Source organism: Lichenostomus cassidix, chromosome 2 (genome assembly GCF_008360975.1).
Source record: "Lichenostomus cassidix isolate B80296 chromosome 2, HeHo_3.0, whole genome shotgun sequence".
Classification (NCBI taxonomy): Eukaryota; Metazoa; Chordata; class Aves; order Passeriformes; family Meliphagidae; genus Lichenostomus; species Lichenostomus cassidix.
This window is the reverse complement of record NC_139482.1, coordinates 58031795-58055668: the sequence shown is the minus strand read 5'-3', so window position 1 is coordinate 58055668 and position 23874 is coordinate 58031795. Positions and strand designations below refer to the sequence as shown.

At 38.5% G+C, this 23874-nt stretch overlaps 2 protein-coding genes across 6 annotated transcripts in view; both read right to left on the bottom strand.

The window, feature by feature from the left end:
• CDKAL1 (CDKAL1 threonylcarbamoyladenosine tRNA methylthiotransferase) overlaps positions 1-9792 on the bottom strand; it is a 395226-nt gene extending 385434 nt beyond the window's left edge. The window contains exons 1-4 of one of the 3 annotated variants that reach the window (XM_085051690.1): positions 9691-9792; positions 7931-7968; positions 6153-6319; positions 3140-3252 (exon numbers count right to left, since the gene is read on the bottom strand). In XM_085051690.1, the coding sequence (XP_084907816.1) occupies positions 3140-3252; positions 6153-6319 (280 nt within the window). In that variant the 5' untranslated portion in view covers positions 7931-7968; positions 9691-9792. Of the gene's footprint in view, positions 1-3139; positions 3253-6152; positions 6320-7930; positions 7969-8700; positions 8725-9690 lie in introns of those variants that run through there. The other 2 variants (XM_085051691.1, XM_085051692.1) reach the window with 2 other exon arrangements.
• Positions 9793-14068: 4276 nt separating this feature from the next.
• Positions 14069-23874, bottom strand: part of E2F3 (E2F transcription factor 3) — a 42172-nt gene continuing 32366 nt past the window's right edge. For 2 of the 3 annotated variants that reach the window (XM_085051686.1, XM_085051688.1), the window contains exons 3-7: positions 22830-23049; positions 22115-22273; positions 19494-19608; positions 17060-17198; positions 14069-16367 (exon numbers count right to left, since the gene is read on the bottom strand). In XM_085051686.1, the coding sequence (XP_084907812.1) occupies positions 16102-16367; positions 17060-17198; positions 19494-19608; positions 22115-22273; positions 22830-23049 (899 nt within the window). In that variant the 3' untranslated portion in view covers positions 14069-16101. The remainder of the gene's footprint in view (positions 16368-17059; positions 17199-19493; positions 19609-22114; positions 22274-22829; positions 23050-23874) is intronic. The other variant, XM_085051687.1, reaches the window with a different exon arrangement.

Genomic DNA, 23874 nt, shown 5'->3' with positions numbered 1-23874 from the left:
AGTGATCAGTACAAAATAACAAGCATAGTTAATATCTTGCTCCATCAAAATGCAGTCAAAGTTGGGCCAAAACCCATTAATTCCACAGAACTAGAAGCATATAGATGCCAACATATGTGAATACAACTACCCACTTCAGAAGTCAAAGCATTCCGTATCTGACTATACATGTGCAGTTCCATTTTTCAGAAAGTGCAGCTACATGGCACACATACTGAACTCCCTTCCCAAACAAAAATCTTGCTCACAGTATTTGATAGCTCCCAGCTCACCTGCTTCCTTTTTTTCAAAGCAGGCATAACTCCTCTGTACCATGAGAGTTTCTTCCTCCAGGGCATACCTCACTGGGAGCACTCCAGCAGGTCTGCAGGCATATCTAAATTATACAGCTAGTCATGCTGGCGAGAAACCAAAACCAGTTTTAGAACCAGTAAAGCCACCATCAGGTACACTGTTTTCAGAACATGAACAAGTACCCATGGTACAGCCCTACACTGATAGCAGCTGGTCAACACATTTCTGTGTGGCTCAGGCTCACAAAGGAGTTTTGTGTTCCCATAGGATGGTATGCAAGATTTGTTCAGAATGCTGCCTACCTTCACACTATAAAAGCAGATACAAAAATAGGTTTAGCTCTTCTGCTGGTTTCCTTTTGTCTATTTTTAAGCTGATGCAGTCCCTGACTTTAAATCACCATTGCTGTTGTTGCAGTATCTATATATTGCTGATTCACACTCTGGTTTCTCCCCAGACAAAGGCAGTCTTTGCTGTGAAAAGCATGGCCTTCAGTTTCCACCTTTAGGTATAGACACTCCTGGAAGCAACAAAGGGTGCTTGTACAGAAAGAACATTTTTGAAACACATGAAAAGCAAGGAGGACAATAGATCCACGTTCAGTTTCAGATAAGTCAACCTGTAAGGCAGGTTGCATTGTTACAATTTCTAGTTAACAAGAGTCAGTCCAATGCTGCTTTTCTTCCTTCTGTATTTTTTTCCAATCTTGCAATTAGACAGAATTGACTCCTTCATAATGGAGCAGTAACTGCAACTAAAGCACACAGCTTATTTTCTAAAGCCAGAATTTTATTCCAGCATCTTTTCATTAAGTGTTGTCTCAAAGTGTTTCTCATGTAGGAAACAGGATAATCCAAACATTTATTTAAGTAATAGCTGTCCAAGACACTGTGACAACAGACAATCTTTAACCTTAGTCAATACTTCTATCTTTTCCTCAAGATTATAACAGTTTTACATAAAACTAACAAATTCTAACAACAGAGACACTGATTTACAAAACAGCTCTTGCAAAACATTTTCTTCTTATTTTTTCATGCCATAAACAATATTAAGATCAATTTCAAGAAATATTTGAAATTTGGATCATGTTACGCAACAGTTACTATCACTGAATAACTGCTTACAGGACAAAGAGATTAAATCTCTATTTGACATTCTATCTGAACTTCCGAGATGATTTAATATAAAAAAGCCAAATACACTTTCTTCAGAAGAGATTGACAAGAACTACCTAATTCCAAAAAGAAGAAACTACACTGTGTAATTTCTGCCTAGAACCTAGCACTGAAAGTTTTTATTTTGTTCTATTTTATGTACTTACATACATACATACATAGAAATAAACTAAATCAAGACATAAATTTAATAATGGATAGAAACTAGAGATAAGTTTCATGTACAACTATCAAAATTACTCTGGGACTCCTATCTCAGCAACTGCAACTTTTATTCAGTTTTTAGTTCTCAGTTTCAGATTCTAGATGTAGACTTATTTCTACTCTAATGTTATGAACAGTTTATTTTCTAAAAATATACGGTATCAAAAATTTAAGGTAGTTCCTTCCTTCACTGCACTCCCATCTTTCCTACATCTCTCCCAGTAACATTCCAAAAGCACAGAACAGTCTTCTGAATCTTCACAAGCCAGAAGTAGCTTCTGGAGCAATATGCATGAGAAGAACTAAGGTAAAGAGGAGTTAAATTTAAGTCAGCTATAATGAGAACTCATTTGCAGTCTTATACAAACAGCTGTCACAAATAAGGCTTTTTGAACCAGCACTCCACTTGTCTGTGCAAAGAGCATACCTACTTTGGAGTTGTACTATTAATTTAATAATCACCTGGGTTCCGTAAAATAGTTAGGCACTTGAATATTTCAGTGTCTTATTTCTACTTAAGAAAAATAAACAGCAATAAAGGAAAATGAGATACAACTGTTCAATGGTACCATGAGATGTTCAAGAAAATGAACAGCCATTCTGTGAAACCAGCAATACAATGTTTTTAGAAAAATGTCAGGACAGACAACTCTGTAGTCTTTCAGGATACAAGTTTAAGTGCAAGACACACCTGAACTTGAATTAATTAATAAAATTTAAATTTGTATTTTGACTAGTCAGAAGCTACACAAAAGCATTCAGATAATACTTGTCCATTGAAACATGGTATTAATCCAACTTTTCAACTTTTTTGTCAGCATATTTTGCATTAAGGAGATGAAATGCAGTCAGCACAACCACAATTTGGGAGTATTTATAGGACTGGGGAGGCAGAACAAGATAATCGGGAGCTTTTTTAAGTACTTGGAAGGGAAGGAGAAAGAGCTTTCTCAGCTCTTTGGAACCTACAAGGTACAATCCTGTATCATCCCACCTCCATCATACTGGTTGTCTTTCTCGAAACAAAAGATCATTCACCTGGAGCAGATCACCTCTGCTCCAGCGCAAACACTCACATCACCAATTGAAAACACACTGCCTTCCTCTCTCTCCCCTTCGGGTTCCACCAATTAAAATTAAAAACCAAGAATTAATACATGCCCCATCCATTCTTATGGAAACTTTTCAATTCAGTTTAGCAAGCAGAATGTCCTAACAAGACATTGCATAACATCTATTTGGTGTCTGGCCTGTCAAAAAAATCTAACCATTCTGAAAGCACTCATCCTGTAATCATTCTGCTTCATGCCAGGAAAACACTTTACCTCCTCACCTTCAGATCAGAAAGGGATCAGAAGGGGATTTTAAAAGCATAATTAAGACTGAAAACATTTGATGACAGCTTGACAGCTTTGATCATTCACCCCAGAAAAACTGAATTACAGGGCTCACTCATATTTTACCTGTAATTTTGTATCCATATGCAGCCAGCTGTCCAGCCATGTATTCACCATCCGAATTATTGTGAGAACATCCCCATGTACGAATCCAGATTTTCTGAACACCAGGAATAATGCTGTCAAGTAAAAAGGAATGAAAAATACAAGTTAAATGATGAACAAGCTTCCCCTTTACGCTCACTGTGCTGGCACAATGAACCGTAATTCTTCAAACATAAAATAAGCAACACAAACAGTAAAAACTCCAAAACAGCTGAAGAAAAACAATAATTACGTGATTTTAGTGTAATGGATATCAGGTCTTGATGGGATAGAGTAACTTTCCTCACAGAAACCCATTCAGTGCTGTGTTTTGCATTTGTGACTGTAACAGTGTTGGTAACACACCTGTGTTTCAGCTACCATTGAACAGTGCTTGCTTGTTTGCCACTGTGCCCCATCCCATCAAAAGCAGGCTGCAGATGGACAACAGGTTGGGAGGAACATGAACAGACTAGCTGACCAAAAGGGTAATTCATTCCAGATGACATCATGTTCAGCAGTAAAAACTGTGGGTTTGGTCTTTCCAAAATAGCCATTGTTCTGAGACTGGTCGGGTACCAGTGCGCTTGTGGGAGGTGACAAATGGCTGCTTTTGCATCACTTGGGGCTTTTCCCTGCTCCTTCCTTCGCTTTATCTGTCTTCAATCTCAACCCACCAGTTTTCTCACTTTTACTCTTCCAGTTCTCTCCCTTGTGGTAGAGTCAATCCACCACAACTAGCAAGAAAAGAGTTTTAAAATAGAGAAGGTACAAGAGCTATAGGATAACAACAGATTAAGTACACTGCAGTTATGTTAAAACAACAACAAAAACCCCAATAAAACACACAAATTAACACAAAATTTAAAAAAATCCCAAACCTAAAATTCCCAACTTTCTCAAAATTATCACATTATGTAACAAATAACCTTCAAGTGACAGCACTGAAATTAGGCCACCAGCAAAAAAACTGCAACCTTTTGATATTATGGCATGCACTGATTGCAGTTCCCTCCATACGAGCCAGCTCTATAAATTATTAACTTGATGGCCATCAGCCACACAAACAGCAGAAAGCTCCCATCCCATCCTTTTCAGGCTACAGAAACAGCATGGCAGACAAGCAGTGTGGAGCTAGCACATACAATCCTCCAAGAACCAACAAAAAGTTCTGCAAGAAGCTCTCACTGGAATTCCTGGGATAACTGCCAATAAGCTAAAGATGCCAGTACAAGAACACCACACATCCTGGAACACAATACTGCGCCCTGCCTACAGCTTTTTTTTTTGCCTCTTCCTCCACACTTCTTTTTTAAAAAACACTTCCCCTAGCTAAAAATAGAAATTTGTTGATGGAACATTAATGATCATTAAGTGTAAACACAGTGTATTTAGACTTCCTGCTGTCTAAACAACACATGTTCAATGCACTGTCTTGGGTACAAAACACTAAAACACAGCCTGTTAGAGAATATATAGTACCTGAACACTCTGGGGCATGAAGTACTAGTATGAAGTATCTACAGAGCACCAGTTCAGCTTTCCATACACTCCTTGCAGACTGGGGCCAATGCACTTTTAGGGGCATGCAAATTAAGATGCATCATTAGGCTCAAAAAATCTCTTTTGAATGCCAATGAAAACCCAAAATTTAATTTCTCCACAGGAAATTAGATTTCCATATACAATTTATTTTCATCTTTGTCATACAGGGAAATTATATCCACCAACTTGAAACTAGTATGTGAAAAAAGAAAAAAAAAAAGAAAAAACCCCAGATCTCAGAACTGCAATAGAAACTATAATCAATAACTGAGTTGACCTATACTCTAATCAATTTCACTGCAGCAGAAAGCTGATTCTGTTCTTATGGGAATCACAAGTAGGAAAAATAGAAGCATACATTCCATGGTTATTGCATACTATTTCCACTGAAATAAAATAGCACATTCAAAAAAAGTTTCACCATGTCACAGACAAAATGTACAGCCTTTGGAAATCCCAGGATCCAGAAAACAGGTTGAAAGACTGAAGCAAGGATGATGTACCCTTCAAGAAAGGCGACTGGGTCAGGGAATAGCTCAGCACACTGGGCATAGGTAAGTCCCTGGGCCCTGACAGGATGCACCCACAGGAGATATAGGGATATACTGGAGACAGTTCAACAAAAGGCGATAAAGATCATGAAGGGACTGGAACATGGCTCATAAGAGGAAGGGTTGAGAGTGCTGGGATTGTTCTGCCTGGAGGAGAGAAGGCTCAGGGGAATCTCATCCAAGTATATAAATACCTGAAGGAAGAGTGCAAAGACAGGGCCAGGATTTTTTTCAGTGGTGCACAGTGACATGACCAGAGGCAACAGGCACAAACTAAAACATGGGAAGTTCCGTCTAAGCATCAGGAAACACCTTTTTCACTCTAAGAATGACCAAGAACCACCACGGGTTACCCAGGGAGGTGGTAGAATCTCCATTTCCTGGAGATACTCAAAAACTACCTAGTCAGAGTCCTGCCAACCAGCTCTTTGTGGCCATGCTGTAGCAGGGGGTTTGGACAAGATGACCTTCCAACCTCAACCCTTTTGTAACTCTCAGGATTTTGTTCTTATTTATCATTTCAGATGTCAAATGGCTACTCAAGACTGCATTTTGAAGAGCTCAGATTGTATTTAGGTAATTAAGACGAAACAGACAATTTTTCAGATATGTTTTATACATAAAAGTGTAACAGAAACCTTTTTTCCAGTCTAATTATTTCATTCATCAACATCTTAGCAATAAGTGATTTCTACAGAAAATCTGCCTAAGAAAAGAAATTTGGTTTGGATTTATTATTTATTCTCTCTACATTTTACAAGGACTATTTTACTCATTTTTATCTTGTATTCAGGTTTTACATGACGAGGTAACGTGAACTTCCACCTTACTTTTAAAAGCTGACAAGTGCATATCCGATACAAGAAAAGCAACAACACAGGGTGGATGTAAGACTTTACCTGTCACTTGGGGGCACATCATCTGTCTGAACATTTTTTTGGGAGTTGCGTTTTCGCACTTTGGGAAAAACATTCTTTCTCACAAACTGCCGATCATGTGGCTTCAAATCTTCTGCTGACACGATGTCTTCGATATCCTCAAGCACTGACTCACAGGCAGCAGGCATCTTCAAGAAGTGTTGGAGAAGATTGGCATTAGCAAAGCATTTGAATACAAAACCAAGGCCTAGAATCTACTGCACATTTCTCATAAAGAAAAGTCAGATATATTTCTATGCATGTGTGCAGTATATCAAACATATGAAGGACACTGAGCGCACAAAAACAACCTACTATCCAGAGACATTTCCTGAATGCCCTCTTCCCCTGATACCTCAAACGCAGGCAGGGAGACAGTCACAAATCATACAGATTCTTAAGGGCTTGCTTATAAATCATCTGTACCTTGACATCTTCTAAGTCAAAAGCCCTTCATCTCCTCTGACACAACATATCCAAGATACAGATATTTTTAATCATGTCAGCATCATAATAAAATAATGAGTTCATGTTATGCAATGGATGCACTTCCACTCGAATCACAGAAGAAGAATGAAAGATACAGAATCCAAGTGACTGCTTCAGAGGCCATTTTGGCTCTTCTTTGTGTGTGGACACTACCTAAATATGTTTTCATAGTCCTTCTGAAAATAAACCAAACTATTCCTAATTCCTAATCCCACGGGCCTTTTGTCTGAATTATTTCATTCATCAGGACAGTAAAGTAAAAATTTCTGTCTTCAGGTACAAAACATCAAACAACTATACCTAACTAATAAAAAATAAATATATTATCTGGCTAGTATAATATTCTAAAAGATTGCTAAAATCTAACTATATTTTTCACAAGAAAGTAAATATATATGTGCATATGTATCTCCCAGCAGATGCCAAAATCCAGACTAGTTTTCAGGAATTTAAAAAAAAGCCACTTGATAAAAGAGTCTATTTTAAAAGTTACTGCATTCATTACATGCGATGCTGTGCTGTAACTCTTCATTAGAATACAGTCTGAAGTACCACTGGAACCATTTTACATATTCCAGCAGTTTACTAAGGAAATCACTCAAGGGCATGTCACAGAGTTTACAGGAAAAATATAACACTTTCCTAACTGAAAGGGAAGAACAAAAAAATCAAGGCTTTAATTTCTTTAAAATGGTATTTCAGGAACGAAAGATTTGCTACTGGCATAAAAACACTTCCAGATGTTGCAAAGGAATTATTGGAGAACACAAGAAGCTAAACACCTGCACATTTTCCCAGCATGTCACTCTTCAGTCAATCTTGCAAAATATACTTTAAAATAAAACTTCATGTAGGCTGAACCATCACACATCTACATTTAACTCAATAAGGAACAGAAAGATGTCACAAAGAGGATGCATCTGCCCCAGCTATTTAGGCAATTAGCATTCTTCTAAATTAAAAAAAAAAAACAAGATCTGCAAAATAATGGAGAAAAAGATGAACAAAAATAAACATCTGTGAAAAGTCTAGCAATAAAGAATATGAGGGAGAGATGCATCTCTTACACTACTTTATACTACTGACTGTATGTACAAATAGGTAAAGTTATCAAATTAATTCCCGGAAAGAAATAAAATGTTTTGATATATTGTTTTTTTCCTCTCTTACATAAAAATATCCAATGTAATGGAGCAGCTCGAAAAACAAATAAGCTTAGCTTATTTCAGTGGCCCATTAGAGAAAGAATACAGCCAAACTAAAAATCCTACCTTTTTAAGCAAGGCCTGAATCCTCTTGGATAGGAATCCTGGGCAGGTAAGTAAAGGGAGAAGCAAAAAAGACATGTCAAGGACAAGGAGAACTAGCGGACAGAAAGCCATGAATTCATGTTATTGCACAACAAGCATTCATCCTCCCTTTGCAGAAATACATTTCTTTCTTGCTCAGTTAGACCTCATGTGGACTGGGTTCACATGCTGGCTGGCTGGCAAGATGGAAGAGTAGCCACATTTTCCCTGTCTCCTGAGGAGGTGCACTGATCTTTTTATCCTTCTTGTATAGTACTTTTTATTAGTCAAAGTCAGATGTATTTAACTTATCTCAGACTTCCTCCAGATTCTGTCTTCAATCAGTTTAAAATTTTGAATGAAAGAAAGGAGAGAAATTAAAAGTAAATTTTAGTTCAAGTCATTCACTTTTTTTTTTAAATTAAAACACTGTGAAGTTATTTTAAAACATATTTTTTGATACCTACACTAGTTCCATATGCATGCATGAGCTCTCCTTCACAAGCGAAAAAAAAAATAAAGATAGATTCCTGCAGCTGTTCTGGTAGATTGACTGAAAGAAGCAATAACAAAATTAGAAGTTAATGTATTCCTCTCACATAGCCAAGCGGCACCTACAGGACTCTATATTTCTCTTTAAAAATGTTAGTAAGTAAATAAAAAACTACAGTTGTTTTAACAACTTGTCACAGACCAAACTTCCCCTGCGCCAGTCTGTTTCGGTCACCCCTCCTCAATCTCCTTGCACATACCAATGGAGCACTCCCGTCCAGCTGGAAGAGGCCCGCGCTTTTCCTCTATTTACCAAGAGGTGTCTCCGGTAAAGCCTAGGGATTTTATCCACAGGCTTTTATCCCAGGGCTCACACAGAGCAGAAGAAAACTGCAGCGTTAATACACAGTGAGACCAAGTATTACGTACATGTATGTATACGTGTGTGTGGGTGTAAGTGTACATATCACAGAATGATGGAATTGTTAGCGTTGGGAACCTCCAGAGACCATCCAGCTCTGCCAAGGCAGGGACGCCTGGAGCAGGTTATAAAGGAATGTGTCCCCGTCTGTTTGGAATGTCACCACAGAAACGCCACAAGCTCCCTGTGCAGCCTGTTCCAGTGCTCTGCCACCCTCAGTGGAAAGTTCGTCGTGTTGAAACTGCCTGCGTTTTAGTTTCTGGCCGCTGCTCCTCGTCCTGTCACTGAGCACTCCGAGTGTGGCACCGTCCTGCTGGCACCCGCCTCGGAGATACTGATATGCGCTAATGAAATCTCCCAGTAATCTGTTCTCTAGACTAAAAGGCCCAGTTCCCGCAGTCTCTCCTCACACAGAGAAACATGTAAGCAATACGTGTATATATACATATAAACAAATATGGAAGTACAGCCAGGGGCGAGGGGCAGCCGGCCCGCCGCCTGCATCCCGCCCAGCCCGGAGCCCGGCTGGCCTCGGCCACCTTACCCGGCTCCCACCCCGCTGAGGGCAGCCCATCCTCATCCCCATCCCCGAGCTGCATCCCGGCCCCGAGCCCTCCGGAGATTCCCGCCAGGCGATGCGTCTCCTCCTCCCGACGCTAACGCGGAGTCCTGGGAAGGCCCCACAGGGGACGGGAACATGGCGTGGGCACTAAAAGGGGAATTCGGCCAGACCGTCACAGCCGGGCCGGGAGGGAAGGAGGGGAGATGGGAGGAGAGGAGCGGAGGGAAAGCAGCCGAGGCCCATCCCAATCCCGAGCCCGACACTCACCCGCGCCTCAGCCGGGCTCCGCCATGGCGCCCCGCCCCGAGCTCCGCGCGCGCGGCGGCAGGACGGTGGCCGGCGGAGGCCAGAAGAGCGCGGCAGCCGCGCTGCGCCCCGAGAGCGCGATCCCGGCGGGAGAGCCTGCCGGAGCCGCGGGACTCACCTTGGCCTGACTGTAAAATAGCGATCCCGGCAGTACGTACCCAGTTAAACCCGTTGCGTTTCTGGTGTATCTGATCCAAATGGGTAAAGAGCTATTCAATGCTCTTCTGGCCACAACGCACTTTTCTTATTATTATTGTTAATCGTTAATTTCCTCAAAACCCAACACTTGCTAGTAGCAACTTTGCTGAATAGCCTAAAAGATTTTGGTGAAAATATTTAGTATCAGGTGGCTAGAGTTTCTGACACTTTTCGTCCAAATTCTTCTGACTGATACTTAGTAAAACTCAAGCGTGGTTGTTTGGACTCGAATGGCTGAAGCTAAAGCTCTGAGCAGATGAAGTGTACAGTGTCCATGGTGATCAAAGTGCTGTAGAGAGTGAGCATAATATTATTGCTTTGGCTTTAATATACACAACCTAAAAAGATCATTTGTGTTGTATCATCTCTAAGATATTTTATTTTGAGGTAGTTAGCTTTGGAGTGTAAAAGTCTCCATTTCCTCTAGTTAGTTGCATTTTGAACATTGTTCCTCTCCTTAGAAGGAGCCTTTAGAATCAGTTTATTCTTTAAAAAGCACATTGTAGTCTCCCTGGAACTGGAGGGAAAGTGAATGAAAACCCTGAGTGTATTCCATAATAGGTTTGTTGGTCCACTCACAGATAAAACTTAGCAACTTCTAATTATGAATACCACTTCTCTCTTCTTCTTAAAAACTAGTGCTTAGTAGTAATGCTTATCTGACAATGTTCACAAAAAAGAAAAAAAAAGTGAACAAAAGGAACAGGAGAGTTTTGAAGAAGAGAATGGGACAGAAAGAAATAAGCACTTCATTTAAATCAATCTTTAAGAACAAATCATTCTGGGCAGGACTGAGCACTATTAATATCACCCTGGTCTCATGATAGAGTCATTGTTATAGTTCAAGATATATTTCCCTTCCTGTTTGGTGTTTGTTTAAGCACATAAGTACTTTCCACAGATTCTCTCAGTGACACACTGAGATGTGTGATGTGTAATTTGTTACTTTTGTGGCATTTTGAGCCCAGGAGAGAACAGAGGAAAATAATTTAAAATAATTTAAATCTCGTTGATCTATTTCAGACCTCCTTCTACAGTGTAAGAAGTCCTTACTAGGTCAGTGGTAATGGTATTTATATCACCAGTTAGGATTTTAACTGCTGCCTGATAAGGTTAGCATTTCTATTCCTTTTTTCTTTTCAGTTTCCCATGTTCAAAGTATTTCACATGCAGTCCTTGAGTGCAGCTTCTCTGTCCTGGGAGCACTGCACTGCACTACCTCCCAGCTGTCCCCAGCAGCCAAGTGCTGGTGCTCTGGTTAAACCCAGCTGTGCACATACCAGTGCTGCTTTACTGCTCACTAAGAGCAAAAAAAGCACGGACAGCTCTTGAGACATAACCAAAAATCTCCAAACGGCCAACATTGACAAACACTGCTTGTTAAGGGACGGAAGTGATCTCCAAGAGCAGCTCCCAGGCAGGAATAACTCCTGAGTCCCATACCTAGTGACATAAATAGGCCACACTGATCAGTTCCAGCATGATCCGGCAGAGCCTTTACTTTGTCCCGCTGCCAAGAATTCATAGTCTCAAGCAGCCCTTGTGCCAACAGAGTCCTGTTGAGTCCTAGGATGTAGCCACAACATGGAAGGCACTCTCCCAGTGCTTTTGAAGCTCACTAACCTAAATTGCTTTGTAGCTTATTCATAGTAACAGAGCTGCACACAGCCTGCAGGTAGCACAGCAGGTAGAGAAGGAAGTAGATGATCCTCTACCAGCCCCTGATCACAGGAAGAAAGTTTATCCATTTCTACCTGGGAGAGATACTTTTTATGTTACAGTGGCTGAGAGTACAACTTTCAGAACTGACCTTCTATGGGCTGGCAGCATACATGCTCCAGTTCCTTGATTGTCCAAAGAAGAGCTTTAGATTACATCCTTCCCAGGTTGCCTGCAGACCTTATTTCCCGCTCTTCAGGAGTGGTAGACTCAAAGACACCAGCCTCGAGCTGTGTTACCAACTGGAGTTGTAAGTTTTGCCCGAGCAGGTAGTTGGAAAAATACAAAAACTACAGGGAAAATAAAATCTAAATCTTAATTCAGCTCCTGGTTAGAAGATACATCCTTAGCTCGTTTCGGGCATCTCAACTAACATCCTTAGGGAAAGAAAACAGCCAGGGAGGTGAGGGGTCAATTTTTATACAGCAACCTTATTCTCTGATAACTAACATCAGTTTTGGATAGAAATAAGTAGGAAGGTATTCAGAAAAAAATGGGGAGTCCCAAAAGAGATACAAGAAATTAGATTTTTCTTCTTTTCTTTAAATTCAGGAGAATCTGTGAGCAACATTCAGCACCACTCAGAATTGGTAAAAATCTGCTTTTTTCTGTTAGAGATGACTCTTTAAGTTTTAGAAAGAAAATAGTGGGTAAAGAAACTCCCAGACTTAATAAAGGCCAAGTATTCTTTTGATCGTTACTTAGCTGTAGAGTAATATCCCAGCAGATCTTGCTTCAGCAAGAAAAACAGAATGGGGATATGAATTCTAATTGTTTGTGCTTTGGTTAAAATCACTCCACTGACTGCTATACTGGCTCATAATGAAATCTCATGGTTCACTTAATGTTGAGAATTGTTTGCTCCAGGAACACTAATGGCATTGTGCATTAACTGTGTTTCATACAGGGAAAAAAAAAGAGACATACTAAATTTGGTGCTCTTAAACATGAAGCTATGTTTCACGCTATAAAAAGTACCTTACATATAATTCATACTTTGTTTCTACAATAAAAATGTTCATGTCTGCATTAAGACCAAGGTGCAATTTATTCTTTCAGGTATAAATCAAAAGGAATATAAAGTGACTGTTTCTTGTCATTTGTAGGTGGATGAGTTCTTACTCTATGTAGGTTCAAGAGCATGAACCCCCCTTTTTTTTTTCAAACTCCTTTCCTGTGTGTAACAAAAAAAATTGTTGCCTATCATTCAGGCCATTTTGACAGATTTTTCCAAAACCCTTTCCATCTGTTGGCAGCCAAGGAATGCAGCACATACAGGCCCCAACAAAACCTCCATGAAACTAAAATTTGTACACTTAATAATGTTAAGGTACACCATGCTAGCCCAGAGGAGCACGAATAAGTATTTTAACTGGATGGATTTTTTATCCTGCACCTCAACACATCCCAAGTTTGCAACGCAGATAGAGAAAGCGAACGGAAGGAGAGGGAAAATGACATGAAAACTGGTTATCAGTAGCAGATTCTAGGGGCAAATAAAAAAGTGCTTATGGCAGCTGTAGAATAGCGAAACTAAGAACAGGCCAGGGAGGTACAGCAGATATTTACTGTCATCTCTGCTTCAAAGGGAGATCAGATCCCTCTAGCCCTACATTATTATTTATTAAGAATATAGAGAAGACCTTTGTAGTCTTCCTTTCAGAACTGCTGTGTGCAGATGTTTGAATATATACATGTGCATAGAGAAAGTAATAGCCTTCTCCTAGTGTGCTGGAAGTTGACAAGACACAAATGACATGCTAAGAAATGCAACATTTAAGCAATCAACCATATTACTGTGATTTTATTATCACGGTGGTTTTGGTTTGTTGGGATTTGTTTGGTTTTTTTGGGGTTTTTTGTTTTGGGCTGGTTGTTTGGTTTTGCTTTTTTGGCAATTTATGGATGGCCATGTATCTACAAAGGTGCAGCACCAAAACCAGAAAGGAACTACAAGTTTATAAATACAGGTCTGGTGCAAGGGACTGGTGGAGGTGACTTAAAACGGAAGTTCTTTTCAAAGCTACTATTAGGAAACTTCTGGAGAATTATCAGTAGGAAGGTTAAGCAGATCCTCAACAACTACTTGCATGTGATTTAATCCTACAGTAACACAATTTCTATGAAATTTGCAAGAAGTCTGTTTCTAATTCATAGAAGAGGAGAGGGAATAAATAAAAATAAACTTGTGTTATCCCAACCTCTGGATCACCTACTGTGTCTTACGTGTGTCTTTTATTCCTGTTTCACTCTGGCTTAAAAAAACCTGCTGAACTTATTGTTGGCATCATAAAAAATGGGATTGGAACTATTTGGTGTCAAATGAGTGTTTGCACTAATAATGAAAACAGTAACAGGTTTCAAGAAACTGTATGACAAGCACCAAGAGTAAGAAAAATTTAAATAGCTGTATACACAAATCTAAAGTCTTTAAAAAATGTCATTTTTATTGATTCATTACCATACAAAATTTATTCAAATTACATCCATTTGAAGTGGTAAGATCACAGCTAGAGAACAGGTCACCCTTTAATAAATCTATTTACAAAACTCACCATAAAAGCTTTTTTTGTTGGTTTTTTTTTTTCCTTTTTTTTTTTTTTTTACAGTATTTTACAGAGGTTTGTTTTGTTATTTTTTGTTTTAAACTAGCATACAATGCAAAGCTAAATTAGATTAGTATTTTGCCCACACACATTGGGACAAGTGTTTAATTTGTACAAAAAAAAAGACGGTCTGCATTAGTCTTCATTTTATCTTCCCTTGCAAAAGTGCCCCTTTGTCTTGCAAATCTTCATGCTCATACAACTGTTACTTTCCTCTTCCACAAGACAAAAACTTTAAATACTACAATTTTATTTACAGATCCACATCTAAAAAAACTCTTAAAAAATTACAAACCAGCTAGAAAATGTTCTGGCAGTGTTTACAAATTAATTCTATTGTACAAAACTGTTGGATAACTAAAGTGTGAGTTGAAAACATATATCAAATTAAATACACTGCTGAATGATCTATGCAAACATTTGTACATATGAACACACACTTAACACTGTTTAACAGTTCTTTATGTGTTGCCCTTTATACATTTGTTAAAACCCACACAGTCATACAGTTTCCTTATTAGTACTGTGACTTCTTGCCTTTTCATGTGTGAGCTTTCATAGCAGCACTCAATGGTACCAGAAAACCTGCATACATAATATTCTACTACAGTACAAATAGTACTAATTTTCTGTATGTCAGATAAGCACAACAGTAATGCAAACAAAAAGATTATACGGGCATCATCTAATCAACATTACATTAATTTAGCCCAGAACATGGCAAAATATTTTACACTCAAGAAAAAAAAATTATTTAAGACTTCTTAGAATTCCTCTGACGTTCAAAAAATAAATATTGGTACTATACTATACTAGCAAAGATCTTCAAAAAATAAATGCAATTCAGTTGATGTGGTACTTACAGTTATGTACTTTGGAAAAAAATTAGTTCCATTTTGCTGGCGAAGAGAGTTATAAAAAGCTGTAAGCAGAGGAAGCTAACCCACTGAGATAAATATGATATATTGAACAAACAAAGCTTGGCATAAGTGTTTTCCATAGAGGGAAAAACCCACAGTGCATCTCTAGTAGGCACTTAACATGAAGCCCCACTTAGTACCACAAAAATTCATGTACCAGTTCTAATGCACACTGGGGGCAATAAAATTGAACTGTACATCTTCGTTCTAGTTTAAAAAAAACAACCAACAAAAACTACTTTCACACACACACACACACACACACAAGCATTTTTAAAAATCTGCGATTACTACAAGAAGTGGCAGAACTTTATACTTTTCAATATCTGCAATATACACTACATTTACAGTGTATTTTTTTTCATTAAAAGCTTTTAAGGACATAAGTATTTGACCTCATAATGAGACATATACACAGCTCAAAATGAGCATTATGACAGCAATTTAAACATTCCCGCAAGTAGCTGAAGAATCCCATTTCACTCTTTTGCATTACTTCATATTTACGTTCACTGCAGGTACAATCCATGTTGTGACACTCAAAAGACATGCATTCTCTGCAGAAGGCACGACCTGAAATACTATTATAAAATTGTTATTTAGGACTAAACCAGTTCATTAAGCCCTTCTCCGTAAGCCCACTTGTCACGGTAAGCAGAGACTGGGAGAGTGTGAAGACAAAACATTTACCATCACCTGCTTGCACCTGCTGACTCGCAAGGCACTGGAGCTCAGGGTCAAGGAGAAGGCTCTGCTGTAAAAGCCTTCCGTTGCTCCTTATAGTATTACAATTTAAATATTAGCACTGTTCAGGAGCCTAGTTTATTTAATAATGCTATTTTATGGTAAGTAGAGGACAACTCTGAATGACGGCAGGTTTTTTGATTCCATTAAAAACATAGTTTAGATATGGACAGTGCTTAAGACAATCAGCTGCATATAAATTCATCCATCAGTGAAGGAAGTTTCTCTAAATCATAAGCATCAAAGAGGTCACTGATTCCTTCTTCATCCCCAAGGCTCAGCAAATAATCTTCCTGAAGCAGAGGAGGCAGCAAATTCACAAATGGTCCTTCAAAGTTTGAGGGAATTTGGTCCTCGGTCTGCTGTAGAAGGTTGGCTGGAGAAGCCAATGGAGAGATTGTTGCCATATTTACTGAGCAGTCACCTTGTCCTGAGTTAGCAGAAGCCACTTCTGTGAGAGGAGGGAGAGGAAAAAGAAAGATGCCATGTTTAATCTCAGTAGATATATCAGACACAGATCAAACAAAGGAACCACTGCATAAAGAGCCTTTCAAAAAACATAATTTCAACAATAAAAAAATGGTCTCCGTATAATTTCTAGATTGTTTTTGATATGTTACAAAGGGCTTCTCAAAAATGATCATGTTGCTATCATCTCTGACTTTTCTATTAAAAAGTTATTTTACAAGATTTAAACAACTACAGGGGGAAATAATTCAAGCATAGTGAGATGCCCATTTTTCAATGGAGCTCGTAATCAAACCAGAACGTTCTAGGTACCAGATGTCATCAGTGAAGCAATGTAGCTTCACATATACCCATACTCAGAGATTTCTGCCTCTTGTGCTGACGTGGATCTTTACTGCTACTGTCTTTTCTGAAAACTTAAAAGGAACAATATTGCATACACTCTGGTTACACATCATATGCAAATAGGAAATTTATTTTAAACAAATTATGCAAAGAAAACGTATTTCCCACTATATAAACCAGAAATGCATAGTGAAAATTTGATACCTTAGCTTTTCACTTCTTAGAAAAATAAAGCCAAAGAGAAAGAGCTGGAAATCCAAAGTTCAAAAAGAAAAACCTTGAATGCGAGCTTGAAGAAAGGCCATTAGTATTGCAAAGGAATAATTTTACCTTTGGAAATGGTTTTGGAAATATTTCCATTGTGGTCCTGACTATAGGTTTTCATTGGACTGAGGGCATCGTTTTCCTCAGGGCACAGATAAACTTCAATAGGTCCTTGAGTACTAGATAAATGTATCAATGCACTCTGCTAACAAAACAAACATCAGAATGTCATCACACCAATGAGCACAACAGACTATTGATGATACCAAGTAAATTCTTTCTGGGGTGTAAGTGTTTGAGTACAGTTTTACCAATCCAAAAACCTGAAAAGAACCCCAAGCCTTTTTTTTTTTTTTTTTTTTGAGATGTGAAAGGTTTGGCTGATGTATCTTGCAGACTAGAGCAAAAAAACTTTTCCCACTGTAGTGCACAAATCTCAAAATCCCACCGTGTTGTGTGTCATATCATAAAGAGAGAGGTATAAAGGATTAAACTCCTAACATTTTCTTACAAAGACAACAGCCTGGAGCATTCTGATGAAATGGAACTGTGGGATACAAGTCACTGGTTTTATTATTATTCATAACAATAATATTGGATGCATTCATGTAAATGTTTCTGCTTTAAAAAAGATGCCAAAACATCTTTCCCTCTCCCAAAAGCCTTCAGCCCTTATTCAACTGAACTTAAATATCTGTATGTAAGTTCACCTATTTATCAGGCAACATTTCCTAATAACAAAAAAACCCCTCAAACTAGATGCCATTTTCTTCACCCAAACTTATTTATGTAAGTCCTTCTCCCCCTTAGGTGGTTTTGACGGTGGTTCTGAATAGGAACTGCTAATTTGTTGCAAGAAGTTACATTTTTCCTAATTTTCACACACTGATGCAATAAACCGACATGACCTACACATAGAAAACCTGCAAAGCCACTCTTTGCGTTATGATGGAAAATCATAAATTACTCTGGTTACAAATAAAGCTGCTCCTGCTGTATTGCATTAATAGTTTTCTAGAAGGCACGAGTATAGGCATTAGGTACCTCTTCACAGACTTGTTTACAATACCTCCTTTTGTGCCCTTTGACAAAATGTTGCCCATATTATTTGTGTTCTGACAGCTATGTAACCTAATCGACAGCATTTACAAACACAGAGAACAGCAACTGAATGGGGTTTTCCCAGGGCAGAGAAAACAGTTAAGACTACTTAGGGCAATGCTATAGATAATTAGAAAAAAAGGAGATGGGAAGAGCAGGAGTTGAAGAAGGAAGGTACTATTGAGTGACTGAGGTATGCAAAACAAGAAGACTGAAATGTAACTGCATGTGACAGAAAGAAATAGGACCTTACTGCCTGAAGCTGAAAATTAAATGTTGGGTATAGAGGATAAGGGAGGTCTAAGCACTTCTTTTAATGATTGTGTGCATCTCTCTCTGCCTGCCTGATTTCACTGAATTAAAAATCAAAGCATAATGCCCAAGGGAAAGAAACAGGAAAGCAAGCAACAATAACAGTATATATTTATGAATACTGATAAAAGATATCCTTTCCTCATTGCAGCAAAATGATTTATTCTTCCTGCCAAAACCTGCAACAAGGTTCAAAGGGGAAATTAAGGACAAAGGCAGAGAAAAGAAAAAAAGGATGGAAACCATAATGGGCCTAAGCAAGTGCAGAATAATCTTAGGGGAAAAAACAGAACAAGGAATCCAGAGTCTGTTCCTGGCTACAGGGCAGCAGGCATTGCTGAGCTCACTGGCCCAGCATAAGGATGAAGGATTAATGCACAGGTATGAACAAAACATAACAGTGTTTGTGGAGCTAGCCCCATCTCCAGTTGCTTCTTGAGTGAAGAAATTAGATACATTTTTTGAAACTCTAAACTAGTGGTTCATGTCAATTATTCCCATTTGCCCAACGTACTTGGGTCTGTCTTCCCAAGTGACAATTGAAATAAGTGCCAATGAAGCAAAGATGATGATGGAAGAAGGAAGGGCAAGGATGAGTTCTAGAAGTAATCTAATTTCTACGATAACTGTAATACTTCAGAAAATAAATTCCTACATGAAAACATGTTTCAATAAATTAGGATATTAGTTAAGAGTTATCAAGATGCTTAATACGTTATCTATTAACTTTTTAACTAAAATAACAAAGCTGAATTTCTTGAGAAAGATTTTATGTTGTTACAAACCAAGGAAATTTCAATTGTCAAAAAAGAGCTTTTCTTTATATAACGTATGGCAAAAGAAAATATCTGTAAATAGTGTGGATTACTCTGAAGAAATCTGAAAGTGAGTGGAAAGGAACAAATAACGATTGTCCTGTGTAAATTTGTTTTTAAAGTTTCCCCTTTTTTAAAGGAACATCCCTAAAATTTGTACAAATACAGGACCTATGTGCCTGGCCACATACCACAGTAAGATTCAGGAGACACTCGCTGCATCTATAGAAAAATTATATATAACCTGGCAGAAAATGCCAGGTTCTCCTTACCTCCACTGGGTCAGGCACTTCAAGTCTTGTTTCTGGAGGAGCTTTCACAACTATAACAGTTTGGTCTTTAAGGCCACTGATTTTTCTAATATCTTGGTACGTCACATAAGCTAATGTAATCCCTGTTAAGGAATTTTCCAACCCAGGTTATAATGCATTCAGACAATTAGAAAAGACAAGTCTTTGAATAATTTTTCCATTTTCTCATAGTTACATAGCTCTCAGACAAAGGTTTTCTGTTCTCTACACTGTGATTTTAATGAAGCCCTGTGAGAACTTCCCTCAGAGGTAACAACTGTGCACTACTCAGTGCACAAAAGGGATTCTATGTGCTGAGTGCTTCTCTCCTCCTCTATATGTGGGAAACTACATAAGCTAAGGTTCAACAACCTGAAATTACTCACAGACCCAGTGAAGCAAAAATTTTTATGTACTTGCTATCAGAATGCAGAGAGCTGAAAATCACTTTAAAAATGTTTAGGAATTTATAGATGCATGCTATAGAAGTGCATCCACAATATCAGTGAATAATACAATGGTTTGGGCTGAAAAAGACCTGACAGATCATTTAGTTCCTACTCCTCTGCCATAGGCAGGGACACCTTTCACCAGGCCAGGCTGCCCAGACCCCATCCAACCTGGCCTGGAACAATTCCAGGGATGGGGCATCGACAGCTTCTCTGGACAACCTGTTCCAGTGCCTCACCACCCTCACAGTAAAGAATTTCTGTCTAATAGTTCATCTAAACCCACCTTCTTTCTAGTTTAAAGCCATTCCCCCTTGTCCTGTCACTACATGTCCTTATAAAAACCACATCTCCAGCTCTCCCAGGCCCTTTTAGGTACTGGAAGGTGCTATAGGGTCTCCCTAGAGTATTCTCTTCTCCAGGCTGACAAAAATCATAATTTCAGTTTAAATATGAGGGGCTTTGCAAACATAAATATATAATACATACAACATATAAAAATATATATAAATATATAAACACTTATGCAGCATTCATGAATTTATATATTGATTTATATTTTATAAAATTATTTTAAAGCTTGTTTAAGCAGCTGCTTTAAACCTCTAGAGTGCAGAAGGTCAATTTCTGCATTAGCACAGAAAACACACGACTATTTTGCTGTTCAACATGTATTTGTCAAAATGACAGTGTTTTGGGGGTTACTACATGGTGAAGCCTCACGTACTGATCCATGTAACTGAGGTGTCAAAATGCTTTTGGCTGTGAAAAGAACTGTGAAACAGCCATGATCACACGCACGTGGTTCCAGCTCTTTAGTTCTGTCATCTGTGAGGTACCTGGCATAACGTTTATGCCAGAGAAATAAAAAGCCTGACTTCCACTTTTTGGCGGTGTGAATGTGTGCTGCTACTGAGCAGTACAGCCAGACAGACTGCCCAAGCTCAAACCACCAATACATCTTGCATCTACCTTGGACCAAGCAGGTCAAGAGGCAAAGTGACAGGTCATCTTTCACCCAAACAGCTTTTATCAAGGCTTTCACCACGCATTAAGTAAGGTTTGCAAAGGCAGAGTTCATCCACACAGGATGCAGTACCACAAAAATTGAGAATTGCCATTTTCAGTTTTGCCTTGTTTATGCCTCTCCATGGATCATGCTCTCAGCTGAAGGCAGCACTCATCCTACTCCCCCGTGCCACTTGGTGATCTTTGGTTCATCAAAATATCTATCAAATCCAGTCAAAACACAATGTTCACATAGTTCAAGTACTTTTTACTGTTACTCCCATAGTTATTTCCTATCCTTCAGAACAGAGAATAAATCAACTTTATTAGATGCTATTAAACACAGCTTATTATATACAGTAATAAGTTTTCACATCAGCATTTAATAAAATGCTTTCTTGTGATGCTAATAGGTGGGAAATCTAAGGAAAATGACTAGTGGTTAACTACAAAGTGCATTAATAGCAAAAGTAAGTCCTGTGAACCTTATGTAATTTAGTATTGCTATTACATTAAATAATTCAGTCTAAGGTATTTGGAGAGCTCATACAACCTTTATCTATGATATTCTATTATAGATTCTCTAACCAGAAGAATCTGAAAATTTGTTGCAACTTTCAGACTAAACTGAATCCCAACTTTATTTTCCTCTCTGTGCCTGCAATTAATATACATATCAGTTAAAAGTCAAATAAAAAGAATTAAGAATTAAGTCATGACTATGCAACTCTGTTTCCTTATCGAAGATTTTCTCTTCATGCCTTTATTTACTGAACACATGAAACTGGGGTTTGCTCTAGGCTCAAAATGCTTGAAAAAAAGGCAGGGCTGTTGGATATTGTCACTCATTGATCAGTTAAGTTCTTGGTTCTACCCTGTGTGAATGCAAATGCTAACAGTCTTCTTCATAAATCACCTTTCCTTTTTTTTTTTCCTTCATAAATCACTTTTCCTTTTTTTTTTCTCTTCACATTCTGGAAGCATTTCAGGTGCAAGCTGCTTAAGTAACTTCTCTATCAAACTACGTTAAAACCTGTTCAACTTCTTGAAAATTCTTTCTATCACATCATACTGAGGAATTCACCTAGTACTACAGGGCACAGCAAGGAGGCTGAGCACCTTTAAGGCTTTGGGGAAAAAGGATATCTCTGATTCTCTGAGTCCTCCGTTAGCAGCTTGAGGTCCAGGGTGCAGCTTTGGATAAGCTCATCCAGTTTCTTCTCTTCCTGAGTCAGTTCAGTCACCTCCTTTGTGAGGCCTTGGCGCTGTGCCAGCATCCCACCATCCTCCAACAGACTGCAGCCCCTACAGACAGAGATGGAAGACACCCCTTCAGCATCTGTAAAATTTGACCCAATGCCATGGTTAAGGGGAGAGGCAGGATTTTATACTGCAGATCAAGTTCTTAGTCCTTTCTCCCTAAACCTACCCATAGCAAGTCAACATAAACTATGCTTTCCAGAAAAAGCATCTTTTCATCACAACACCACATTTTGGAACTGCCACCAAGATGGAAGAGTTGAATATTTCTAAGCACTTCCAAAATCTTGTTTCCAACCAAGCCCTAAAAAAAAAATTCAAGGAAAGCAGTAGGTAGAGACACATACCTAAAAACTTACTCCACCTGCAGAAAGAAATTAATTAATCCAGTTTATAAGCAAAATGCTGGTTTCTAATTTTCCTGACAAATGCTTTTTATAAGCTTTTCTTAACAGAAAAATTGAACTTTATCCTGTTGGAAGGCATTTTGGATGATTGCTTGGAGCAAAGTGTTAGAATGGAAGGTGGGAGAAGAAAAGCACTGCTGCCCTGTGATAGTGAAATCAGCCAGCAGGGATGGAAAAGGATAATGAATACTTACATCCACTGAATGTTATTTTTGGATTTTTTCTTAATGAGATGGATGCCTTCCAGTACATTGGTGATATCGTAAATCCTCCTTTTTTGTACCTTGAGGACCTCTGCTGCTCTGTTCAAATCTAGGACCCCATCAGGAGATTGGCTCAGCAACTGAATGAACTTCTTTGTAAGAAGGCCAAGGGATGTATCATACCGAGTCTTTTCTGAAGGAGATTTTGGAGCTTGGAAGAAAAAGGAAAAAGAAAGTTACATCAGGTTTTTCTCATTTTGGTTCTGAAAGCAGCAACCAAAAATGAAAGGATATATATCACAGTTACTTCTTTCATTTGTACTTAAGAAATCTCTCATACCTCTGCATTAAGACACAACTTACCACTATGTATTTGTATTTCAAGATGTACTTTTCCAAAAGTCACACGTACATGAGCAAATATGTATGTTCTTTAAAATGCAAATATTTCCAGTAGTCTGACAGATACATATAGTGTATATATACTGCTTAGGCTTTTACTATGTGAATTCATAATTGTATTTCTAGTATCTGTTTATCCTGGCAGCAAACCCAAAAATCCCCAGTGACTCTCCTTCATCAGGCTGATAGCCAGCTTTCATCAGGGTTTGATTTCCCCCTCATGTGAGATAAGTGTTTCATATGCAATTAAGCAGGACTTAGGTGTACTTCAGTGGGTGAACAAAATGACAGATTCCATCAGTATCAGACTCCACAGCTTGAGAAAACTCAAGTGAATTAGAGGTGACTGATGTAAAATACAATTTAGAATCATCATTGTTCCATACAAACAACGCTCAAATTGGGAGAGAGTATCAATTTCTTCTAAATTAGAAGTCAGCAAATGGCTTGGACCAATTCATGGTTTCCATGCACAAATGCAGCATCTCTATACTTAACAGATGTGCTTTTAAGAGTTTAAATACTTGGATCAGAATGATTTTTAATTCTAAACTTTCGAGGCCTTTCTGTCAAGGGAAGTGAGCCAGCCATTATTACAAGTCTGCTGGGCTGGTACAGCTCAAACCCTTCATTT